The 24,571-nt window shown below is 31.4% G+C and overlaps 1 protein-coding gene across 1 annotated transcript in view; it reads right to left on the bottom strand.

Annotated features, from left to right (window-relative positions):
* Nucleotides 1-10,952: 10,952 nt before the first annotated feature.
* The window catches only part of LOC132940505 (alpha-protein kinase 1-like), a 28,565-nt gene continuing 14,946 nt past the window's right edge, over nucleotides 10,953-24,571 (bottom strand). Inside the window, exons 2-3 of the mRNA XM_061008157.1 lie at nucleotides 19,003-19,416; nucleotides 10,953-14,582 (exon numbers count right to left, since the gene is read on the bottom strand). Of these exons, the coding sequence (XP_060864140.1) occupies nucleotides 13,261-14,582; nucleotides 19,003-19,416 (1,736 nt within the window). The 3' untranslated portion in view covers nucleotides 10,953-13,260. The remainder of the gene's footprint in view (nucleotides 14,583-19,002; nucleotides 19,417-24,571) is intronic.

Here is a 24,571-nt window from a genome sequence, read left to right on the forward strand (position 1 = left end):
CAAGCAAAATTATTTAAATATTAGATAAAAAAGGGATACAGATAATAAATAATTATAAATATATATACATAGGTGCCCAAGATTTACAATTTATATTTTACAATATTTATTAATAGACATAAGGATATTACCGTCGACGGAGGATCATGCCGACCTCGGGAGTTTTTTTTTTTTTTGGAGGGGGGGGGAATCCGAGAATAACGATGAGCCCGCCTGTGGTTATGGTTCTTTCGAAGATTGAGTGTCTGATTTTTACGGCTTCTGCTGGCATGACATTGTTGGTAGAAAAATTATAGTGATTACAATAATAATAATTATTATTATTGTTATTGTTATTCGAATGGTGTGGTATTGAACTATTAGTGACATGTTTAAACTGTTTAATTCTAATGTCTGTATCGTTGGCGGCGATTGAAAATTCGGGCGAGGCATCTGGTTCTTTGCCGAAAAACAGTTTGGCTGCGTCGTAAACATATTGATAACCCTCTTTTAACGCATTCCAGTAACCTACTTCCCGAACTGTTAGATTTGTATTTTGTATAAATTGGTCAGTTTCTTGAATTTTTCTGGATATGCATTCTATACCGTTAAATAACGTTGTCATATTGTCCATAAGCGTGTTGGGTTGCTTAAAAAAAAATACATTTTGAATTACAAAATTTTTCAAGAATCAAAACCTTGTATTCATCTGTTTTTGAGAGAATTTGTACGCATTGACGTTAATGATAAAGAGTAATATAATTACGTGTAATTTTATGCAAATTTGTGTCATGTTATGTAATTTTAATTCACGACGTTCTCCTACTTTTGAACCAATCATATTGTGATCTTCTTCGATCTATATAGAATTAATACAAAAATAATAGGTATTATTCCCAATTATAAATTATTCGGAAATCAAAATACGTACATTTATAATACAAGAATGAGTTTGTAAACTATACAGTATACATATAATAAATTATAAAACGCACTGATTAAATTATTATAATATACTAAGTCTTGATTATTTTTTTCCAACAGATGAAAATATATTATAAAACACGGTATTCTTCCTTAATTGTTTTACGACTGACCTAAAATGTTATTTTTATGATGCAATGTTTTTTTAGCTGTTTTTAGTCAGAATACAAAAATAAATCATAAATTAATTGGTATAATATATTTATTTTTATATTAATATTTATTATTCATATTAATTTATGAATTATATATTAACGCCAATCGGCTTTTACAAGGATAATAAGATACATAAAAAAATATATACTAGATAAGTATTAAAGTAACATAGTATAAGAGTGACAAACTGTAATAACAATGGGTAAATACTAAATAGGCTAGGTACAAATTCGTCTAATTTATTTGAATAAAGCAATTGAATTTTATATGCGCATCATTCTAAGGAGGGGTCGTGCATTAGTGGCAAAGTTAGACCTACTTTTTGGTACATAAAAAGTTCCTTGAGACCGAGTGGTGCTTAAATCCACAATTCCACTCTTGCCACTTTCAAAGACTGTTCTTGCGCTTTGTTAATTGTCATGGCAAAACATACCTTAATGTGCAACTGTAGCCGTTTGAATTGAAAGTGGAAGTCAGATGGAATCAAAGGCACTCTTGGCAGAAAAACTGTTTCTCCCATACCGCAGCTTGTTAAGATAGTTGCTTCAATTACATTTTTATGTAAGATCTTAACCCGAAGTCGTGTGTCATTACAAAGTTTAGGAGGTATAAGGTTATGCAATAGCATTATTGGAGCTCCAATTTTTAAACATAGATTGTGAGGTGGAATTCCTGGTGGATTTAAAGTGTGAAGGCATAAGTGGTAGGAAGGGACATGTGAGCATAATATTCGGTAATATTTCTGTAAATATTACTAAACAGCATCATTCTGTACAGTTCAAACCGTTGCCAGTTGTTACAAACGTATTGTACGACACTTGTCCGTAAATGAGGCGCATGTGAGACGGTGCCATACATGAGATACGAAAGTGAATAAAAAAAACATGAACCGTCTCCCTCCACATGCAGAGCACAGTGAGGTACCATGACACCGCGAGCGTCGATGAGCTCCATGTGTTTACGGGCACCGTATATTATAACAACAATTTTAATAAAATAATATAAAATTATAATATTGTAAATATTTATGATGTTACTAGTGTCCGAACTGCTGATAGTATGGCGTGCAAATGAAATGAACGTGTATATTATAAAAAAAAATTGTGTATAGGCACCGTGGCAAGGCAATGGAGAGATAACTAATAAATAGAAATTGTATGTGTATTGGTTTATATTTATGTTTTCAGTGTGAATTTTATCGTTTAAGACACTGTTATCTACTATTCTACTAGTAGATAACCGTGGTTAGAAGCTATAAGCGCATGCGTTAGCCGCAGTTCGTTGATTGATTTATATTTATATTTTACATAAATTCAAATATATAAATAATATATTATACGACATTGGTATAATACATAGAAACGCGTCGCTAATATATGAGCTTCAAATTATCGGGATATGGATCCATCGTTAGTGTATGATCTAAATGTTAAGATATAAATTCTGAGTGTAATACAACGTGCACCCAGGTTTTGCATCTAACAATAAACCCTCGTGATAATATGAATTATTAAAATACTTAAATAAACGGCGCTCTGGCGTTCATTTACCATAGCATCTTCGGCTTCATTAAATGAAATGCATTTGTATGAACCCACGATATGTGTGAGCAATTATGCTGCAGGTCGGCTGACTTTGAGGGTTGGCTGATGGCTTATTTAGTATTTACTATGCTAAATATTGAGGTGATAACCCTTACAATGGAAATTCAAGCACTGTCTGACAGAGTAGTGCATACAGAGTTGAAAATCCTGAAAGAACCCAATGTGGCGATGCCAGTGCCCAGTCGTTTATGCGGACCAGCAGGATACGAACACGGTGGTAATAACCGCGAACACGGTCAAACCTAGACGCCGTTCACTTTGATACCACAATAAAAAAAAAAATTGGGCGTGTGTGTTGTGCTGCGGCTGTGCGTAGTGCCGATAATTTACTGTTGTGGCCGCTGCTTTATACAGTTTATATACCATCTAAAACTCTTAAAATGTTAAAACTATATTGTTGTAGATAGAATGATTATAAGTTTATATAACAATAAATTAGCCTAATTAGTAATTAGGTGCTGTAAATTGTAATGATTAATAAAAATAAATGTCTGGGTGTTGAATACTTCAATTGGTTTCTAATTTATCTTATATTGATAAATTCTAAAACGCCATTGTAAAATTAAATAAATTCATTATGAAATGAAAAATGAAGATGGCAACTGAGTATTCTTGGCGATTGGCGAATCACCTATGTGTATATGTATTAATTATTTTTTTATATAAACCCTATAGGTATTTTATTTCAATAGCTATATTAAAACGTTTTATTTTGTTTCACTAAACAGCAGATCATTAAATCGTGATTATGAAAAACAGTTATATTTTTAGTTTGATTGTGGTAATTTTTGTTTTTCATACTGAAAATAAAAAATAAAAATTTTTTGTTCCAAATAGCCAATTTGTAAATCTAATTTATTGACAAATTTTTATGGTAAAAACGTTTATTTAAGTCAAGTTAATTTTTTTTAAATATATTAATATTATTTTGGAGTAAATTAATATTTGAAACGTACATAATAACATTTTTAACAAAATACAAGTATCTACCTTAAATTATTTACTATCCATATAATTTTCATAATTTTTTTTATACGTTTAACTATAGTATTAATTTGTTTTTTATTTGTCGAGTCCTTCCATTACACTCTGTATAACGTATATATATAGCTCCGCTCGGAATCTAAAATAAGATATTTTCAAACTTGCAGATAACCCTATTTAAATATCTTCCCGCAATACTATATTATCAACACAATAAATAAAAAGGTGGATAAGTGGATGTCGCTCTGCTGTACGGTAGGTTACAAGTGGGTCACTGTAATGGATGGTGTTAAATTTGAATTCAATGATATAATATCATTGTATAAGAAAAACGATTCTGAGCGAAAACGGTCAGTCACCCTATGATATTACCAAGTATATTTGATGATATTATTGTGAATAAAGTAATTTATATATAACCTATTAACGTGGAGCCTTGTTTTAAATTTTCAATCCTTAGCCATAAAAGTTAAACATTTTATAAATTTTTAACCACAAAATAATTAATAAATTATAAATTTGATAAATGTTGTCAAAATTTGAACTTTAAATGCTTATAAAAAAAAATTGTGCAAATGTATTTTTAATATTTTTCAACTGCTATTAAAACGATATATCAGGAGTCTAATATTAAATTTTCACGCTTTTTTACCCAACAAATAAAAATTTATTGATATTTATAGAAAAAAAAACTAAAAAAATTGAAAACTGACAATGTCCGTAAACAGCTCAAATAGAGTCAAAATATTTTCAAAATTGTATGGTGTATAGAAAATGCTAATATAAACATTCAGTGAAATTTTCAAGTATCTACAGTCATTCGTTTTTTAATTACAATAAAATAAAAAAATCGTTACATGAGAAATCGAGTAAATATCAAATGTTGTAAAAATATAAATTTCAGACGCTCATAAAAATTGAATTTAAGTTTCTTCTAGACATTTTTTTTTTGATAAAGGTAGACAAACTTATGAGTAATCTTATATTACATTTTCAAATCTTAGATTTAAAAAGAAAAATTTTTATGAATTCTCATCAAAATAATTTGCTATTTTTCGTGATTTTTCCGTATTTTGTCAAAATTTGAACTTTAAATGCTTATAATTAAAAACTGTGACTAAGGATTTTTAATTTTTTTCATCTGCCTTTGAAACAATAAACTAGGAGCCTTCTATTAAATTTTCAAGCTTTTTTACTCAATAGATAAAATTTTATTGATATTTATAGAAAAAAAAACTAAAAAAATTGAAAACTGACAATGGCTGTAAACAGCTCAAAAAGAGTCAAAATATTTGGAAAATTTTATGGTGTATAGAAAATGCTAATATAAACAACCAGTGAAAATTTCATGCATCTACGGTCATTTGTTTTAGAGTTACACCAATAACCAAAATCGATTTTGTTAAAAATCGATTTTGCGTAAAAATTCCCGTTTTTCCTTAATTTTTCTTTTGTTTTTCACATCGCTTTTGAAAACTACTGGGAAATTTTTACTTTTGACCCCCCCCAAAGTACCAACTAGATTCACTTTCCCATCGAACAAGATACTGAAGTCGAAAATCGAAGCATTATTTCGACTACTTATCGTGTACACAGACACAAAAATAAAAAAATAAAAAAAAAAAATAAAAAAAAAAATAAAAAAAAAAAAAAATAAAAAAAAAAACACACATCATTGTAAAATCAATACATTCATCGTTTCACTCAGAATCTAAAATTACTTCGTTACATATAATATTATTATTTATTATAATAATAACAGTTAAATATTTATACATAGTGCGTATACTATATAAACAGCTATATACATCCTAATTGCTAATCCTAGGATTTTTTTATTCCGGTTGTACATACTTATTTATAAATGGGACAGATGTCTTTAAATCGGAAAGTAATGGTCAATAATTGAGCTTGAAATTTAATTACGAGCAATATTTAGGCAAGTACCTAAAAATACGCACATAGTATATTTTTGGATTTTGTGGCATAACAAATTTATCTAGATTATATTTTATTATTCATGGATGTTTTTATTTTGTTTATCTGATAATATAGTTGCCTTCCTTAAGTGATTTCTCCAGATTTGGAATCATACAAAAAGAAGAACTTTTATTAATAACATTTTTTATTATTTATTTTTTTTTATAAACTATTGGTATCCAGGAAATGTTGAATACTAAAACTATCAACATTTATTCTAAATAAATATAATCAACCGTAAAGTAAGTGATTCCAGCATCATTTCAATAACATTATGTCTGTAACGGTTATTATTCAAAATCCATAATTAATGTGCTGATATTTACAATTTTTTATAATGCACTCCTAGCAGGAATGTCTACAACGCCTTGTATACGCGTATGTTGGAATTTCGAGATAAATTGAAAAAATAAATAAATAAACAACACTACAAGAATCTGTGGCCGAACAATTCTTCATTAGCATATTCAGTAGCACTCGGTACACAGGATGGTGATAAACTGTTGTTTGTTCAGCTATCATGTGTTGGTCTAACACTTCTCCTGTTACGCCTTCGATGTGGCCCCCGTATGTGTAAAAAGAGAAATAAAGAATCGGTGTGCGTGTGTGTGTGTGTGTGTGTGTGTGTGTGTGTGTGTGTATGTGTGTGTGTGTGTGTGTTTGTATGTATGTGTGAACACATATTGTAATCGTTCAGACACCTCTTGGGCAGTCGATAATGAGCAAACACACCGAAAAGAAGTCGCGAGTTGTTTTTTTTTACCTTTTTAATGGACGTTCTTTTTTGGAATTATTTTTAAACACCGGAAACGAGACGTTTACATCGAGAAGCATAAAATTTACGATTATTATCTTGACCGTACAGCGTCCTCAGGTAGTATATAAAATCAAAGCAGCCAGCTCCACCGACTATAATTTCAAATACTCGTATTGTACTTGTACATCACATATTTTGTTTAGATTCTAGTGTCTATAAAATCTATTACACGTGCATCATAATGCTTAATAAATTAAGTTTATTTCATTATTATACTTTTCATTATCCAATATAGTAAGATTTATGTTTTAACTATAAAAAATATGATGTGAAACAAATAATGTATAATAAAGATTTTTAACATTACCTATTTTCATGCAATTTATAACCATTATATACGTCTATACCTTTGTTTTGTATTTTAAAAACTTAAGATTTTTTCACTGATTATTACAGTTGGTACGTTCAACTTTTTATCACTTAACTATATATATGCAAGTCATATTAAAATATATAATTTAAATTGAAGGTTTTTATTATACTGAACAGCTATAATAAGAATTTGTCTATATAGTATAAATATATAATTGAAGTGTATAGAGAGGATTCTATCATCACATGGGAATTTCATCTATGCTATTTTTTGTTTTGTTTCAAAAACGTATATTAGTAATACTGTATTAGTCATAATCATAAACTCATAAATTATTAATTAATAGTATAGTAGTACGAGCTAAATTATTATAATAGATTTGTGTGTTACATAATATATGCGGGTGTGTAAATGTTCTAGTAGTATTTTTAGTCTTTCTGGTATGCATTTTTTGCATGTCACATAAATTCACTACTTATAAAATACAGATTTCAATAAAACGTTTAATAGTCTCGACAAAATTAAAATTGTTAATTAATTATTATGTACTGTGTTTTTAAATTTTAAAAATGAATTGCAAAACCGACAACACTAATTATATCATATATTGTTCCTTAAGTCTTATAAGCACTAGGCAAAATCTGTTTTCCACAAAATCGATTTTGGTTTTTGGTGTAGGTAACTCTAAAACAAATGACCGTATATGCATGAAATTTTCACTGGTTGTTTATATTAGCATTTTCTATACACGATAACATTTTAAACATTATTTGATTTGTTTTGAACTGTTAACGGACATTTTCAATTTCCAATTTTTTTAGTTTTTTTTCTATGAATGTCAATAAAATTTTATTTGTTGGGTAAATAGTAAGCTTGAAAATGTAATACAAAGCTCCTAAATATTGTTATAATGACATTTGAAAAATATTAAAAATTCATTGTCACAATTTTTTTTATACGCATTTAAAGTTAAAATCTAGACAAAATTCGTAAAAATCACAAAAATTTGAAAATTATTTTGAGCTATAATCTTACTTTTTAAATCTAATATTTGAAAATGTAATACAAGATTGCTTATAAGTTTGTCTACCTTTATCAAAAAAAAATGTTTACAAGAAAGTCAAATTAAATTTTTATGAGCGTTTGAAGTTCATATTTTTACAAAATTGGATGTTCACTCGATTTCTCATGTAGCGATTTTCTTATTTTATTGCGATTCAAAAACGAAAACCGTATACTCTTGAAATTTATATCCTAATATATTCATTTTAGTAATTCCTATATTCCTTAGATTTGAAATAGTAACACAATTATTATAACCGAAATTGCATTTCAATTATAGGTATTATTGGCATTCATTATAGTTAGGTTAGGTTAGGTTATTATAGTTATTGGTACGCATTAATAACATAGGTTTGATAATTCTATATAAATTCACATGGCAAGCACTTGGAATTTTCAAAACGTTCTATAAAATATAGATATTGGAGATGACAAATCTGAACATTATTAAATACTTATTTTATATTACAATTTATAAAAAAAGAGCTTCGTAAAATCTATATTATGATTTATGGTTATTCAGTTATTGAATAGATTTAATCCTGCAATGGGAAATGTAAACAAACCATAATTTAGTTAACAAGGTTTAAGCTATTGTCATGAGCCACCCTTTAAAAGTATCTAGGTAGGAAGTAAAGTAGGTATCTATGACATTTTTGACATTGACATATCCTATCAATATATAGGTATAACAGATGATTTAATGATAAAGTTTGACAGCTTGTATCATTTAAAAACGATGTCTATTGTCTGTAAAATTAGGTCACTATAACTATCACCATATAATCAGATATAAGTACAATTAAGATAATTACAAAAATAAAAATTTAGTTTTAAAAATGAACTTTATTTTCACATCAATTATACATATGTCAACTAAATAATTCGCGTGCAATAATCTTATCAGATGATTATAGTTATTTAACTTCAAACTTTTCTAATTTATATAATTTTATTAAACAGTTTGTATGTTTCAAATACTAAAAGTATATGTTATGGAAATTATTTGAATATGTGCATATGTAGGTAATACAGAATTTTAAGGACATAATATAAACGCTCGTGACTATGTTAAGATGAGTATCTGGAGTAATAGGTACTGCAATAGTATCTATGTGGAGTTATTAAGAGTCTGAAAATTGTTGATAAATTAAAGAGATTTGTTGTATGATATAAAATATGAAAGCACAATATTAACATAATATCATTTAGCAAAACAAAATACCTAAATACTGACCACTGTGACACTTTCAACGTGAATATAACCAATATGTTATAAATTAAATACTTAGGTTAGGTTAGGTTTAGTTACATAACAATGTATCTATTCTTAAAAATAATTTCATTATTCAGGTGTATGCCGTTTGTTATTGTAGAATAATGTAATGTAATTTTTATAGGCAGGTACATTTGGACATTATTGTACAATTAATTAATAGATACAACATAAACATTAACAGATGATTTTTAATGTAGAGTATTTTTTTTTCAATATGAATATTTTGTTTTGCCCATTTTAATTAGATTAATATACATCATACATAGGTAGATATTTATTTATTATGATGCCTACAAAATTTTTTTTATAGTAAAACATAACTGACGTAAGTGTTAAAAATACATAATGCCTTAAGTTATTAATGGTATGTAAATATTATTATGAAACAAGTGGAATACCTTTATTTACCAGCTAGTACCTATAACTTTTTATTATATTTACATTATAATTTTAAATATTATACAACAATTTCCTCACTTTTACATGTATAAAAACTATATTAAAATGTAATGTACGTTTAAATTTAAACAAATTTTAGTGTAACTACCAAACAACGTATATTGCCGTGAGTTGTAATAATATTTTTTATCGTGACATCCGATTAGAGGATATTAATCAATTTAAAAATTGGAAAATATAAGAAGTATAATATTGTAAGTCCAGTCTTTGAGCACGCCCGTAGATATATGATAATTGCGACGAGACGTGGCCGTTTCATTAACTTTACTCGACCATTGTATTATAAATTTAGATGTCAGGGATCAAAGGTCTCCAAGGTCTTATTCGTTCAACCGAAGTTTATATTCTATTAACGTCGCTGCAATGCAATATGCGATGGTTTCCGAACCGTAGACTTTTTCTTATTTACCGCACATTCCGCCGTTGCTATTGCAGCTATAATGAATGTCCTATTTGCGCAATGCCCGAACGCCAATAGCTGATATAGTAAGTAATAAGTAATAACTAATAAGTCATGAAAATACTTACCTTTTTATCTCTGCGAACACATTGTATTCAAATAATTTTATAATATTATGTAGTGTTTTTCGTGATGTTTTGACGAGTGGATGTTGTATGCACAACTGATTGATATTAATTATTATCGTATAATATTTTTAAGCATTTATAAAAAAACTATAATATTAACTGGATACCAGTTAAGAATTATTCCTTAACGACTATTACCCATACCTGTGTAAAAATTATGCGACACAGTAAAGTGTAAACTTAAACGCCTGAAATCACAACTGAAAATATGAACCGATTGTTCGCACGCCCAAAAATGCGAGTATGCGACAGTACATTAAAATTGATACGACGCGATTTGCGTTTATCTATCATAATATAATATGTGTGAGCATTGAGAAATGAGCATATTGTTATAGTCACCGGTCATGAACTTCAGTGTGCCGTTGCAATATGGCCCTGGAGTCACGGCGTCTTCATAAAAAATATTATTATACCCTATATACCTACTTGCATTACATGTGATTCTGAAACGATGACCAAGTATAACCATGACAATTGACAACTACATAAATCACCACAGCGCCACTGCACCGTTGACAACGATACGACGTGCCATCACATTTAACGTCCAACGTACACATTAGGAGGTATAGATGTTATATTGACACCATGCCGAACATATTATTATTGTATAATAATATGTACAATATCAAACGTAACTATTATACCTTAAAGTTATTATAAATGAACAACACTTTAACCAGTATTATTATGAAAAGATGAAAGTGTTGTCGAAGAAAAATTAATGAAAAACAATTTTTTTTAGTTAACAATTTTACAGACATTTATTTTTTAAATATTGTACACATAAAATATAAAAAGAAGAAAAATACATGTCAGTCAAAGAAGACAGAACATTAGACACGTAAAATATAATATAATAAATATTATAACGTCTATTTTTTATTTTTTATTTTTATACAAGTAATAAAAGTAAAATAATAATATACACTTATACATAAACATCAAACTTCACAAACTAGATAGAAAAATCTTTTAATTTATAATAACAATGATATAATGTAGTAACGTTTTTTTTAGTATATATAATATATATATGTATAATGTATATAACAAATGTTTGGCAGCTCAAAAATGGAATAATTTTGCCTGCCATGCGCTTTGAACTTGTCAATTTTAGACAAATTTAATTTACTATTTACTGTAATATAGATTGTCAAATAATTTTAAGTAATAATTACATAATATTTATAGGAGTGAGCATGGAAAAAGTCCTACCTAAGTTCTCTTTCTGTCCTAAAAAATGAAAACACGGGTACTCCTCAATTCGTAATACTCTCTTGTCAATAATTGTATTGGACGTTTTCTACCTCGGTGTGTATATTATCATAGGGCAGATGAACTTTAATAAGACTCTCTACAGTTATATTATCTTTATCAGCTATTAAGAGTTATATAATGTAGTTTTTGCAATAATCGTCAGTAGGCAGGCATAACTCATATTTGATGGTAAATTTATAGGTATGAACTCAATATACTACAGAAGATATAAATGGTAACAATAATTATTTGAAATGTTTATTTACTATAGGTACCTGCTTTACCTCTTTTACCATACGAATATACGGTATTGCAATATTGTTTAGATCAGTAGGTATTATAGAAAACTGCTCAATTGAAAATGTTTTTGATACGATGTAATTATGTATTAATTAGTAAAGAAAATATGATGCGCAGACACCGAGTGATGAAATGTATTATGGTAGAAAATAGAGACATATAGTAGGTATATGAACTGAATATAATATAAACCCATTGAGCGATTTACCTTTGTTGTACAAACGTTCGTATACAGATACAAAAACAAGCTATTATTATTGTATAATACAAAAAACACGATTAACTTACAAAATGACAAAATGTAAGACACCAATGAATGAATAAAAAAATAAACAACATTAATTATTTTATACTTACAGTAAAACACCTTAACAGTAGGTTGTTAAATAATTGTTAATAGTTTTCAGCGTTTTTTTTTTAAATTTAGAAATTATATAAAATGCTTTTACCGAAGAACAAGTAGGGTGTTAACAGAAACAGATTTACAAAAAATTTACTAAACCTAATTTTGGGTAATTTACAGGAAAATATGGGGAAAAATAAATAAATAAATAAAACGAAGTATTAATTCTTTTTTTTGTGTATACAAAAATATGTCTTTTAAATTTTATTAATTTTATAAGAAAAGAATTCGTACCGTTTTAGCCTTCAAATTTAAATTTGTCCATAAAATAAAATTTTCAAAGAAATACCAGTAAAAATATATGTTGGAATGCAAAACAGGCATACCATAATAATGATAAAATTGAAAATTACAGTAATATTGATAAAAAGCAAATAAAATAAATGCAAAAGATAAACTAGTACATACTAATTATGCTAAAAATAAAAACCTGGGGATATTCTAAAGCCCAACAGTGTATTTTAGCAAGGAATGTATTCGTGCATTATATTTTAATCATGGTTTAATCAGGTACTTCGATGAGTTTGATTCCTCGAACCGACACAACTGCTATAAAACTGGAAACCAGGAGCCAATTAATATTAAGTATTATTTCACACAACATGAGAAACACGGCTTAACTACGGAATACATTTCTAAATATTACGAATTCACCTATTTGGATTGACAGATTTGTACGATTCACATATTGGTGAATAAATAATACCTATGCGTTGTCAGATGTTATAAATCCTTACTACTTGAAAAGTAATCAAACTGATATAAATTACTCTACAATGGCGTACGCTACATTCAAGATGATCCACATTGAAGTTACAAATCGTGTAGCACCAATAATTATTATAATATTATATATAGTTATGTCCCTGTTTTGATTTTGGCGACTTCATTGCCGACGGTATAAATACTCTGTGATCCAATTATAATGATAAGATAGGAATCGTAAGATGGAGTGACTCGTACATTGGTATATTGTAACTAAACATGGTAACAGTGGTTTCTTCCGTGCTTACCTTTAGGTTGTAAGCACTCTTGCGTATGAAGAATAATTAAAAGGAAATAAATAAAGACATATTTGTATGCATGCGTCTACATGTGACCAGTGTCACCTGTTTGGAATCCCATGTGATGCATATGTTGTTGTTGCGACGATCCTTGCTGCTGATGCTGCTGTTGTTGCTGCTGTTGTTGCTGTTGCTGCTGTTGCTGTTGCTGCTGCTGCTGCTGCTGTTGTTGTTGTTGTTGTTGTGCTAGTAATGCCGCCATTTTGGTTTCTTTTTTCGTCCGTTGCTTCAAGTGAACCTTTGCGTGTCTCTTTTTTTCGTCACTCCTTGCGAACTTACGACCACAGACGTCACATGTAAACGGTTTCTCGCCAGTGTGAGTTCGAATGTGTGTCGTAAGATGGTCAGATCTGGAGAACGATCGCATGCATATACGACACTGGAACGGTTTTTGGCCCGTGTGTATACGGATGTGCCTTGTAAGTTCATCCGATCTGGAGAACCGACGGTCACAATGCTCCACCGGACATGCATATGGTCGCTCGTGCACCGGCGTCTTGCTAGGTCTGTTTGGGTACTTCCGGGGTTTCACCGGGACTAGCTTCAGTGGTAGTGATGACTGTTGGTACACTTGTGATAGTATTTCGTGTCCTTTGCTTGTCGATGGGTTATACTCAGCTAGCTGGACGCTGTAGCCTCCCTGCGACACGCTCGATGAACCTGGGGACTGAACGTCTACGTTTACCACGTTTGTGAACTCTTGTTTGGGAATCATTTGTTGTTGTTGTTGAGATTGTAACTGCTGCTGCTGTTGTTGTTGTTGCTGTCCACCGTATTCGACCGGTGAGTCCAACCAATGGTATTTATTCACTGGCGACGACTGTTGTTGCATCATTTGACCACGGTTATGGTATATGAGATCTTGGTCATTTCCAGTCACTCCGCAACTGGCGTACGTGGGTGGTGCTTGTTTACCACAGTCGATACTCATTCCAAGCAATTCTACTTGACTCTGTTGAGATCTGTCTTCGTAGTGAGGACTGGAGCTGTGGTATGAGGTGGGCGTGCTCGACGGTTGAGGTTGGAGCAGGTTGAACAAAGGTGGAAATATGTTCTTGTCTGGGCTAGGCAAAAGCCAAGAAGTGCTGAGGTGGTTGTTGTTATTGTTATTTGAGGAACTAGTTGAGCATGGAGCTGTTTGCATAGGACTATTCGTGGAGAACCTATAGCTGATCCTAGACTGCCCTGGTGGTATGCTGGAGTTAGTTGTGTACATGACGTCCTGACCGGCATCGTCCTGTTCCGGTTCACCTCCGATGGCTTCTGTTTTTAATTGAAGAGATACCTCTAGTTTGTGTTCTATACCATTTCTATTGCTACCATTTTCATCAGTATCTTGCAATGATCCTAAAAAAAAACAAAATCATCATATATTATTTATATTGTGAAAACTATATTATATTACGTCTTATAACAATTCATCGTGTTTTTACACTTCGCAAAAGAATCATATTGGTGTAAAACTATATAGTTTAAAAACAACTTGTGACACGTGTCAGCCGGTGATTATTTTTTGTATAAAATTTGGATTTCTGCCACCATTCCACATTATACATTTATACGTTTAATAATAACTACGTGCTAGTTACTACGGCACTACTACTACGGAACGAGATACAAACACCAACATTTCACTGATTGCTGCAATCCATTACCAGGTCCTACCTTTATTCATTTCAGTCACACATTTTCGTCAGTTTTAGTTACATTTCTCAATATTATTATATTTATTTGTAGAGCCATACACTATATTCTATCATTTTTCAACGCTAATCAATACACATGATAATTAAATTGTCAAAACAAAAAAAAAAAATTATAATGTGATACGTGGTATATTGAATTCTATTCTGTCTATTATTTTGCTGTATAAAGTATTGTGTGGCATAAAAGAGGAAACTGTATAATACCGAATGAAATGAAATAACTATTATATTCGATAAAGGATTTTTTAGCCGGTATCAAAATTTATCGATAATCTGCTTTTTTTTACCTTATCGAATTTTTGATAAATATTCACAGTCGATGAATAATATTTTTGGACGTCACAATTTATAGATACGACTGTTTGTGGTTTTTAACGTGTGTCACATATTTTTCGGATTATCTCGACGGCGACGACAACTGGTTTATGCTGATGGTGAATTTGTTACTTTTTTCTACATACTTTTTATTTTTTATTATTCTATCGTCTTTCTAACCCATTCTAAACTATGTAACCATTGCAACGCACGTACATTATGATGTTGAGCACGTATACATAACTGAAGATCTTATTAGAGGCATTCGTTAATCCGTGAAAATCCCGTATACCTACTCGGTTTAATGTTATATAAAGATAGAAATAGTAATAACAAATCTTTTTTTCTGAGCCAAATATTTCAGTTTTTTTTCTGCATCCAGGGCTACGCAAACACTTAAACCGTTGTTGAGTTATTATTATTATTAATGTTTTTCATTAAGCAACGGAAATGAAACGGTCGTGGTTTTATATTAAAACTATAGACTAATAACGTGAACAATAAATAACGATTGTAATTGTTTGAACATTATTATTTTATATATTATATTAAAACAACGCAGATCGAAAATAGAGAGAGACCATAAACAATTACAACTTCTGATCAATGTTTATATTAAGTAGTTTTTTTAGTATCACGTTATATTGTTATTTATACATTCTTCTGAGACCCAAAAAAAAAAAAAAAATATAAAACAACTGACCCAGTGGTTTGTAGACTATTGGGGATCACTATCAAGGCACCACATGCTGAGTGTTTAACTTTGGTTTTTTATATTAATATATACGAGTATAAACAACAGTGCCACAAACTAGAATACATTATTTTTATGAAAAATATTAACGTGCGTATATTATAATGTAGTGTTATAAATCGTCTGGTAAAACCATGGGATGCCAAGAGAAAGCAAATGCCGCGACATTTTTTCTACTTGGTTTCAAATTTTTTGAAAAAAGTAAAAACAATATTAGACGTCTGATGTTTTCGCCGCTAACGATTAGCGCAGTGAGCTTATCCAACACGTAATACTTCACATTTAGGTACATACTCTTTACTATTAATACATAATTTTATAGGCACACATTGATTTATAGGGTTTATTAATTGTAATTGTTGCGAATGTGTGACGAAAAGGACATTGCATATTGTATTAACATAAGTGTTATATATTTTTAGGTTTATATTTCTATAATGTACTGCAGGTGGACAATGCGTGAATATGTGAATATTGTAGTATTGGTCGACTGCCAGATATTAGACGAGGTATGTTAATATAATAGGTGCCTATATATATTTTTTAATTTTAAAATTAACGTAATTCTCCCGGCAGTAAGAATACGAATTTGTTTGAACTAATGCTTCTATATAATTTCCCAATGTTTATTCAAAGATCTAAATAAACAAATTCTAGTCGTAAAAAAAATAAAAATGTTTAAAAGCAAAAGTTTTTAGACATGCCATAAAGCCGGCCACTCGGCGATAAATGTATACGTTTCACATACAGTCACATGGTAATTAATACTTATGTTGGAACACGCTGATTATACATGGAATTAATTTACGCAATCGAAAAATATTAATTTATTGCATAAGTTTAAAAATTCTATTGGTCGTAAACTCGTAACCGAACGGCCGGTGCACGGCAACGCATACCTATACCTACCTATACAATTATGGATGCGGTGGGCTGCGACTGAACGCGTTATTTATACATAGTCACATAGGTGTTATAATTCAGACGATCGTAACGCAAAACCGATGGATGTACTTTCCGCGTATATAATATATAAGTTTTCAATACAATGCTTATAATATTAAAACTTGTATTAATATTATGTATTAGGATCGCCGAAAACAACGTCGTGATCGTGTGATCTAAAAAAAGACTACACTATAATGGTATTACTTACGATCGATTATGTATAATAAATTATGTACTTTTATTTTTTACCGAGTCGCAAGCGGTCGTAATAAAAAGTGAAATCATTCGCATCAAGTGTATAAAACGACAAACGACCTCGTCAGTTGGTTACACAGGGGTCGGTTACTCGCGGGTTGTGAGTGAAAGTGGTGGGTGGTGAGGAGGGGGGGGGGGGTTAAGTCTGGGCCGGAAGAATATTGATTTCGACTTCATCGCATAACAACCTTCCAGGAAAAGCAATATATAAAGTACGCAAATTATAACAGAGTAAAATATTTCTTCTGTCAAATTTCCACACACATATTGGCACCTAAATTTATAACACATACATACCTATATATTATATATTATATATAACATGAGACACTACGCCATGGCAGCGATACCTAATTAACGTCACACACGCCGATTATATCGCAACTCATCGTAGTCTTTTCCCTAAGTAGATAGTTAATTGTGTATAATTTATACGTATACCTATATTCAAGTCCATCAGTCTATATCGATCTTTCCCTTCAGACTCCTGCCGGCTTTTACCTGACCGTCAATTCACGACGCCACTCATTCAACGATTCATCCCATTCATGTGGAGAGGGGCAACCAATACCAATACAATATTCCATTGTAAAATATTTAAGCCTCTTTCACACGGGACGGCCGGTATTGATCCACCGGCAGTGGCGGTTCGCACGCAATGCCACGGCCACCACCCTCTAGATCGCGCTCGAAACGCACATATACCACAGCATTCCTGGTAAGTCCATTCAACTCGACACAACTTCTGCCCCCCACAACCCCTAATACCCCGCTGCACCACCAAAGAAAATTCAATCCCGCGCAAGCGTTCCCCGGAGCGTCGGATCACCAAACGCCTATACGTAATGTCATCTTACCCACGCAACGGTTTTCTTTTTTTTTTTTATATATTTAATATTATTTATAGATTTTATTTCAAACATTTAACGTGCGCACGCTTATCTATGTATATAGGTAGACATGTTAAAATTAAAATATAAGTATAAGCCACGTGAGAGAGTTGTGAAAATATATAGCCACGCCGAGTTGCAGTATATATATAATATTTTATCTACGTATATTGGTGCTGTGGGGTGGAAACGAGAGGGAAATATATTTCATTCACCTTCCTGGCGTGCCGAGGTCACCGCGAAATCGATGAACGACTACTAGCGCGGGAGGGTCACTGACACGGGGTTGTTCAGGGGGTTATGGAAATTGTTTTCACATAATATTTCATTCATGTATACAATATGAAACGGAGAAACTACTGTACTGCTAGTCCTTACAGTTTAATTATTATTTATAAGTTATAACCATGGGATAACTTACTATACTGCGCGTTATGTTATAATATTAGAACTAATGTTATAATGTAAATTTCACGAAAATGTATAATGCGAAATTTCTCATATAAAATAATTATTAATTATTAACATTTTGTAAATAGGTACCTACTTTAATTTTTATTTACCTATAAACTCAACTTATTTTGTATAGATAATATTATGTGCTTAGTACTTGCTTCCACTATTTTTGATAGAAAATAAGACTTAGTGAATGTGAAACGGCTTAAAAAAAAATAAATAATAAAAATATTAAACTCGGAAAAATTTTGAAACTGGCCCAAAAACTAATAAATAATACAATAATTTATTAATCTCGGAAAATTGTTGGAAAAAAACGAACTTCTAGTCGAATGTACCTTATATTTAAAAATTGTCTAGTCGAACCCTTTCTAAACTCTACCTACCATAGAAAAGAACCTATATAATATATTTAAGTTAGAATTACAGGTTAGGATGGGTACCTGTTATGAGCGGTGGTTCTACGACTGTGGATGGGCCGAAAAACGAAGGTACTTCGGCGCTCGTCGTGACGGGCGTGTTGAGATCGGTGCCGGCATTTCCCTGTGCCGGGCTGTGGCACGCCGAGTTACCGGTGCCGTGTCCGCCGTTGCCCACGTGTCCACCCGTGCTGGTGGCCACGCCACCCTTGTACGTTTCGAAGCTGAGCACGTTAAAGTGTCCAGCGGCAGTGGTGGCCGTGGTGACGGCAGCCGCAGACTCGGCCAACAAGTACGGGTGGTGATGATGATGATGGTGATGGTGGTGATGCGCATGATGGAGCGGCCCGACGCCTGGCTCAAGGGCACTGCACTCCATGATCATATCGGCTTCGGGCTGTTGTTGGTGCTGCTGGTGCTGATGCTGCTCCGGGACACCTACGGCACAAGCGTCACGCCGATCGCAATTATTATTAACAGTGCCGTTACTGTTGTTGTTGTTGTTGTTGTTGTTGTGATTGGTGGTGGTGGTGTGGTTGTCGTTCGCGGTACGATCGGCAACGGGTGCGCGGTCTTTCGGATCAATTATTGGGCACGGTGGCGGCGACTCTGGCGATTCGACCAGCTCGATGTCGTGGAACGGGTACCAATCGTCCGGCGGCGGCGACCACGAGCTGGGGGCCAGGGGCACGCGGATCACGCACCTGGACAGTGCCAGGCCTGAGCTGGGGGGTTGGCGCGTTCGGTGACTAAAACGGCGACGAGCGAATAAAGTTTTTTTAGTAATCGTAAGTCCAGACGATAACCGACGGTGCGCGCATCAATGCGGTACCGTTCACTTATTGTGTTGTTATAATAAAATATTTATAATACAAACTGTGTCAAGAAATAGCGGACGTTCGGGTTTTTGAAAAAACCAAAATTTCTTTTTTTCTGAACACGCGATGTGATATCAATACACCTAGAAAATGTATTATAGGTAGGCGTCGATGATATAATAATATTATAATTTATAACAATAAACGGGGGCGCGCGCACTCGACGACGACGGTAAATAGGACGCGCGTTTCGTCGTTACTGCGATAGTACTGCGGCAACGCACATGACTGGGGCCGCTGCACTTGCACACACACACAAACAAAAACGCAAAACGCACACGCACACGGTCACGCACACGCACGTGATGCTGGCGCCGGTCGACTTGTTGAACTGAAGGCGCGCGCGGCGCGTGTGTCGGGATACGCGGCGGCCGTACACACTGAGAAAGAGCGCACTGCCCACACCGCGGCGCGGGGCGACGTATAAGCGTCGGTTTTATGAATGAAGCCCGTCTCTGTCCCATATATGGCAACGAGCGCCGGCGGTGGCGGTGCGGAGGAGGCCGGGCGGACGGCGGCACCACGGACCAATGGCAGCGCGCCCGTAACGGTGACGTCGGCGTGACGTCACTCGCCGCAGACGACCTGCCGTACACGCACGAGCCGCCGACACCGCCACCACTACCACCGGAGATGGTGGTGGTCGCGGTGGTGATGGTCGTGATGGTGGTGGTGGTGTTTCGGCGATGGTGTCTCGCCGGTGGTGGTGGGGAAGGCGAGGATTTCGCGATCCCTCCCCACCACCACTACGGGCGTCGCGCCCTATCCGTCCCCCCTTCCCCCCCTTACAAAGTCGAGTCGTAGAGCGAAACCCTCCGACGACGCGGCGTCGGCGTCCCTACCGCACTGTACCTTCATAATAATATAATAACGTCGTTTTGGATTTCACTCGTTATAATAAAATAATAATAATATATTACATCGTATTTATTAGGTATAATATTAGTGTGTCGTTTTATTTCTCTAGTCGCCGTCGATTGCGTGCGCAGTTTCAAAAATCGTTATTATTTCTCATCGTGACGTCTTACATATTATAATATATTATAATAATGTCATACGATGTACCTACCTATAATAATATATCACCATTCACCACACGATATTATGTCGACTGGGTGTATCTTCTTACGGACGCTGTTTTATTATTATTATACACATCTAATCTCCGGTTTACATTTTTATTATTTGTTGTGATTTATTTCTATTATATATAAACCTTTACCTATATACCTACTACAACAGTATATAATATTATAACTACAAACAGGGCCCTTACAATAGGAGAAGGGGTTGTTGGACCTGGATTTCAGAGGCCCGGATATTTTAGGGGCCTGTTGAAATAAATTTGTAATTTTTAAAATTTTGAAATTTTGACTGGATTAGTTATTTTATAATAAATAGTATTTTATAGAGCCTTAAAAACATCTAGTAGATGGGCCCAAAATTTGATGAGGAGGGGCTGCTTATAACGGGCCTACCTGATATACTATCGATAGTAAAGTTTAAGCACCAATCAGCACGAAACCGATTTTTCTTAAACAGCAACATTTCAATGTAGGTATCTATATATAATAATAATAATAACATAAACCTCATTTAATAGATATTCCGTGGGAATAATTTATATAATTACAAATTATAAGTGATGCAGTTCTATTAATATCAGTTGCAATTAATAGAAATTTTTATAAATGGCGTCTATAAACAAATAATGATGCTGGAAATGTTCTAGATGCAGGTAAATAATATATATGTAAGTATTCACTGCAACTGTTTGAATCTATTTTGTAAAAGCATGATACTATATGTACCTATTCAAAGATTATATCAGTAAAATACTAAAATGTATACGTAATATGTATATGTTGGTACCAGGTACCTAATATATAACTATGAAAGTTAAAAAATGAAATGTAATTTGAATACATGTTATATTAAAATAAGAAGAATATTGAAGCTACAATAAATACAATTCCTTAAGTCTGCGATCCTCTAAATATTTTAGTGGACATTTGAAGGTTAGATGACAATATATAATAGTATACCTAACCTTCGGTTTTTAATTTAAGACTTTATATTGGCGCACAATAATTGATTGTATAAAGCGAGTTTCAGGGACTTACAAACAACTTTGTACTTAAAAACTCAACAATATATTGACCTATATCGAATAATTTATTTATATAAAGACTTAATATCTATAAATATATACCTAATACATGCGTATATATATTATATATAGAAATACAGTTCAATAAGTGCGTATAATGCCGTGTTCATTCATACACTTTTGAACATTTCATAGATTACATTCGTATATAGCCGGTCGAATTATAGTGATTCGATAGTAAATAGTAGGTATACTATAAAAATCGATAGAACATATGTATTAAAAATTAATAAGTATATAAAATTTGAGTATTTGAATTGAATCACATAAGTTTACATTAAATATTATTTTACAAAAATACAAAGTATAATGTTGTATATTATTAAATAAGGTAGGTATACTAAATTATATAAATTATAATTGTATAAAATAATAATTATGAAAATTATAGGTAGGTAAATATTAAAAATGTGCTCGGTCGTATATAGGTTGTGGCACTTATAAGGTTATGGCCCAAAACTAATAATTATTTTTATTTTTGACTATCGACATTGTATTTTTAGCAAAGGCAGTGTTCTGTAAAAAAAAAAAGTACGAAAAATCTTTTGAATGTGAAGGTACCTTATATATACACTATATTGATTTAAACGACTATTGAAAACTTTTTACTAAACGTCTTTGATAATAATTAATAAACAATATATATTTTGAATTTTTTATTTTCGTCTTTATACTGACAGATATTTTTGTGCTCTATCAATGACGTAGATAGCTATAGTTACTCGTAGGTTATTTATATTGTCAAAAATAAACGATGTTGGTTTCCGGTGTCATTTCAAAGAAATCTCATCATTACACGGTACAATTAAAATTGAGTATATGTGATGTCTTGAAAAATAAAATAAAAATATTTTTAATAAAATATCATAGGTAGGTAGGTACTATAGAAAAATACGATCTAAAAAAATGTCTATACTGGAACTGGATTACGAAATACATAGAACCATAAGTTTATACTTATTGAATTTCAGTGAAATATAAAGTTGTATAGTAATTATATCACCTATACAGAAAAAAATTAGAATATTAGTCCAGTATAAATATAGGGTGCTTTTGTCACACACTCACACGTATATAATATAACCATAGTAATATACATAATATTGTATAATAATATGATATAGACTTTCCTATAAAAAATAAATAGTAATACCCAGGAAGTCGCTCTGCTAACCTATAACTTATATAACGAATGTAACTCGTCATATAATAGAGTGTAAATATAGGTGACTGTTTTAGGCATGTGTTAAATTAGTAAGTGCTATATAATAGTTACTCAATGACAAATCGATTCTGATCCTCAGTCTTTAGAATTATATAGATTTTTAAGAATATTTGACTATAATATATTACCTTATACTGCAGGAGGTTAAATTAATTTAAAATACATCACATAGGTATATTGTATAATAATAAATGAGTAGAAATAATATTTTATTTAATATTACAAGCTGTTATTAACTTTATAAGTCAATACCAACGCGACGTACCGTGAAACGGTGTGAATAAGTTCTTGGTATAAATAGCACAAAATAAATCTAAATATTTTGAAAATGTCATTGTATAAACAAAATAATAATATATACGTTATGGCAAAAAGCCAAAAGTTTCAAATTCCTTCGAATATTATTTATTGATTTACAACAAAATATTAAATTATTAATTAGGTTATTTTTCGTTTTAATATTCAATTTCTATAAAATTTGAACTTAAAATATCTATAAAAAAAAATTATTAAAGTAAAATAGTATATGTTTTTTTTTAAATGTTTATGTTTTTGTAAGAAAATCGTATGAGAAAGGTTTTAGGTACCTACATAATTTTCAAACCTTAAAAATACATTTTATACATTTTTAACCACAAAATAATTTACATATTTTCGTTTTTTTGACAAATTTCGTAAACATTTGAACTTAAAACTTTGATATAAAAAAAAATTAATACGCAATGTAAAACCACTGTATCATCGGAGCACTCAGAATCTAAACCAATTTAAAATTTGAATCACAGAGTTAATATATTTTACTCATTATTATTACACGTAAATTATTATTTACCTACTTAAAATATAATAAGTTTATGAATAGAATACTGAATAATAGAAGTATACAATATGCATAGGTACCTATAAATTATACACCATTATATTATAAATTATATATAATATTATTATAGTGTTATTGCTATATAAAATGATCAAAATAGTAATTTATTAAATTGCTGGATAGTTTAGTTTTATGTAAATAATAATAGAGTTTCTTATTTAATTGGAAATATGATACAATTAAAATTCTATTAAGACTAAAATCAATGAAATATTATATTATTATTATAAATTAAAAAAAAATCTAAAAGATTTTTCTGTGATGTTATTGTTAGATTTTCCTACCAAATGTCCAAAATGTTAAATATTTTTCATCTATCTTTGAGTTTGATTGGAATGTTTTATCTATTTATTAAAGTACTGATAAGTACTTATATCGAAAAACCAATATACCTACTTAATAAAAGTAGTAAAGGGAAAAAAATTAGACATATTGACGGC

The sequence above is a fragment of the Metopolophium dirhodum genome, chromosome 3 (genome assembly GCF_019925205.1).
Source record: "Metopolophium dirhodum isolate CAU chromosome 3, ASM1992520v1, whole genome shotgun sequence".
NCBI lineage: Eukaryota > Metazoa > Arthropoda > Insecta > Hemiptera > Aphididae > Metopolophium > Metopolophium dirhodum.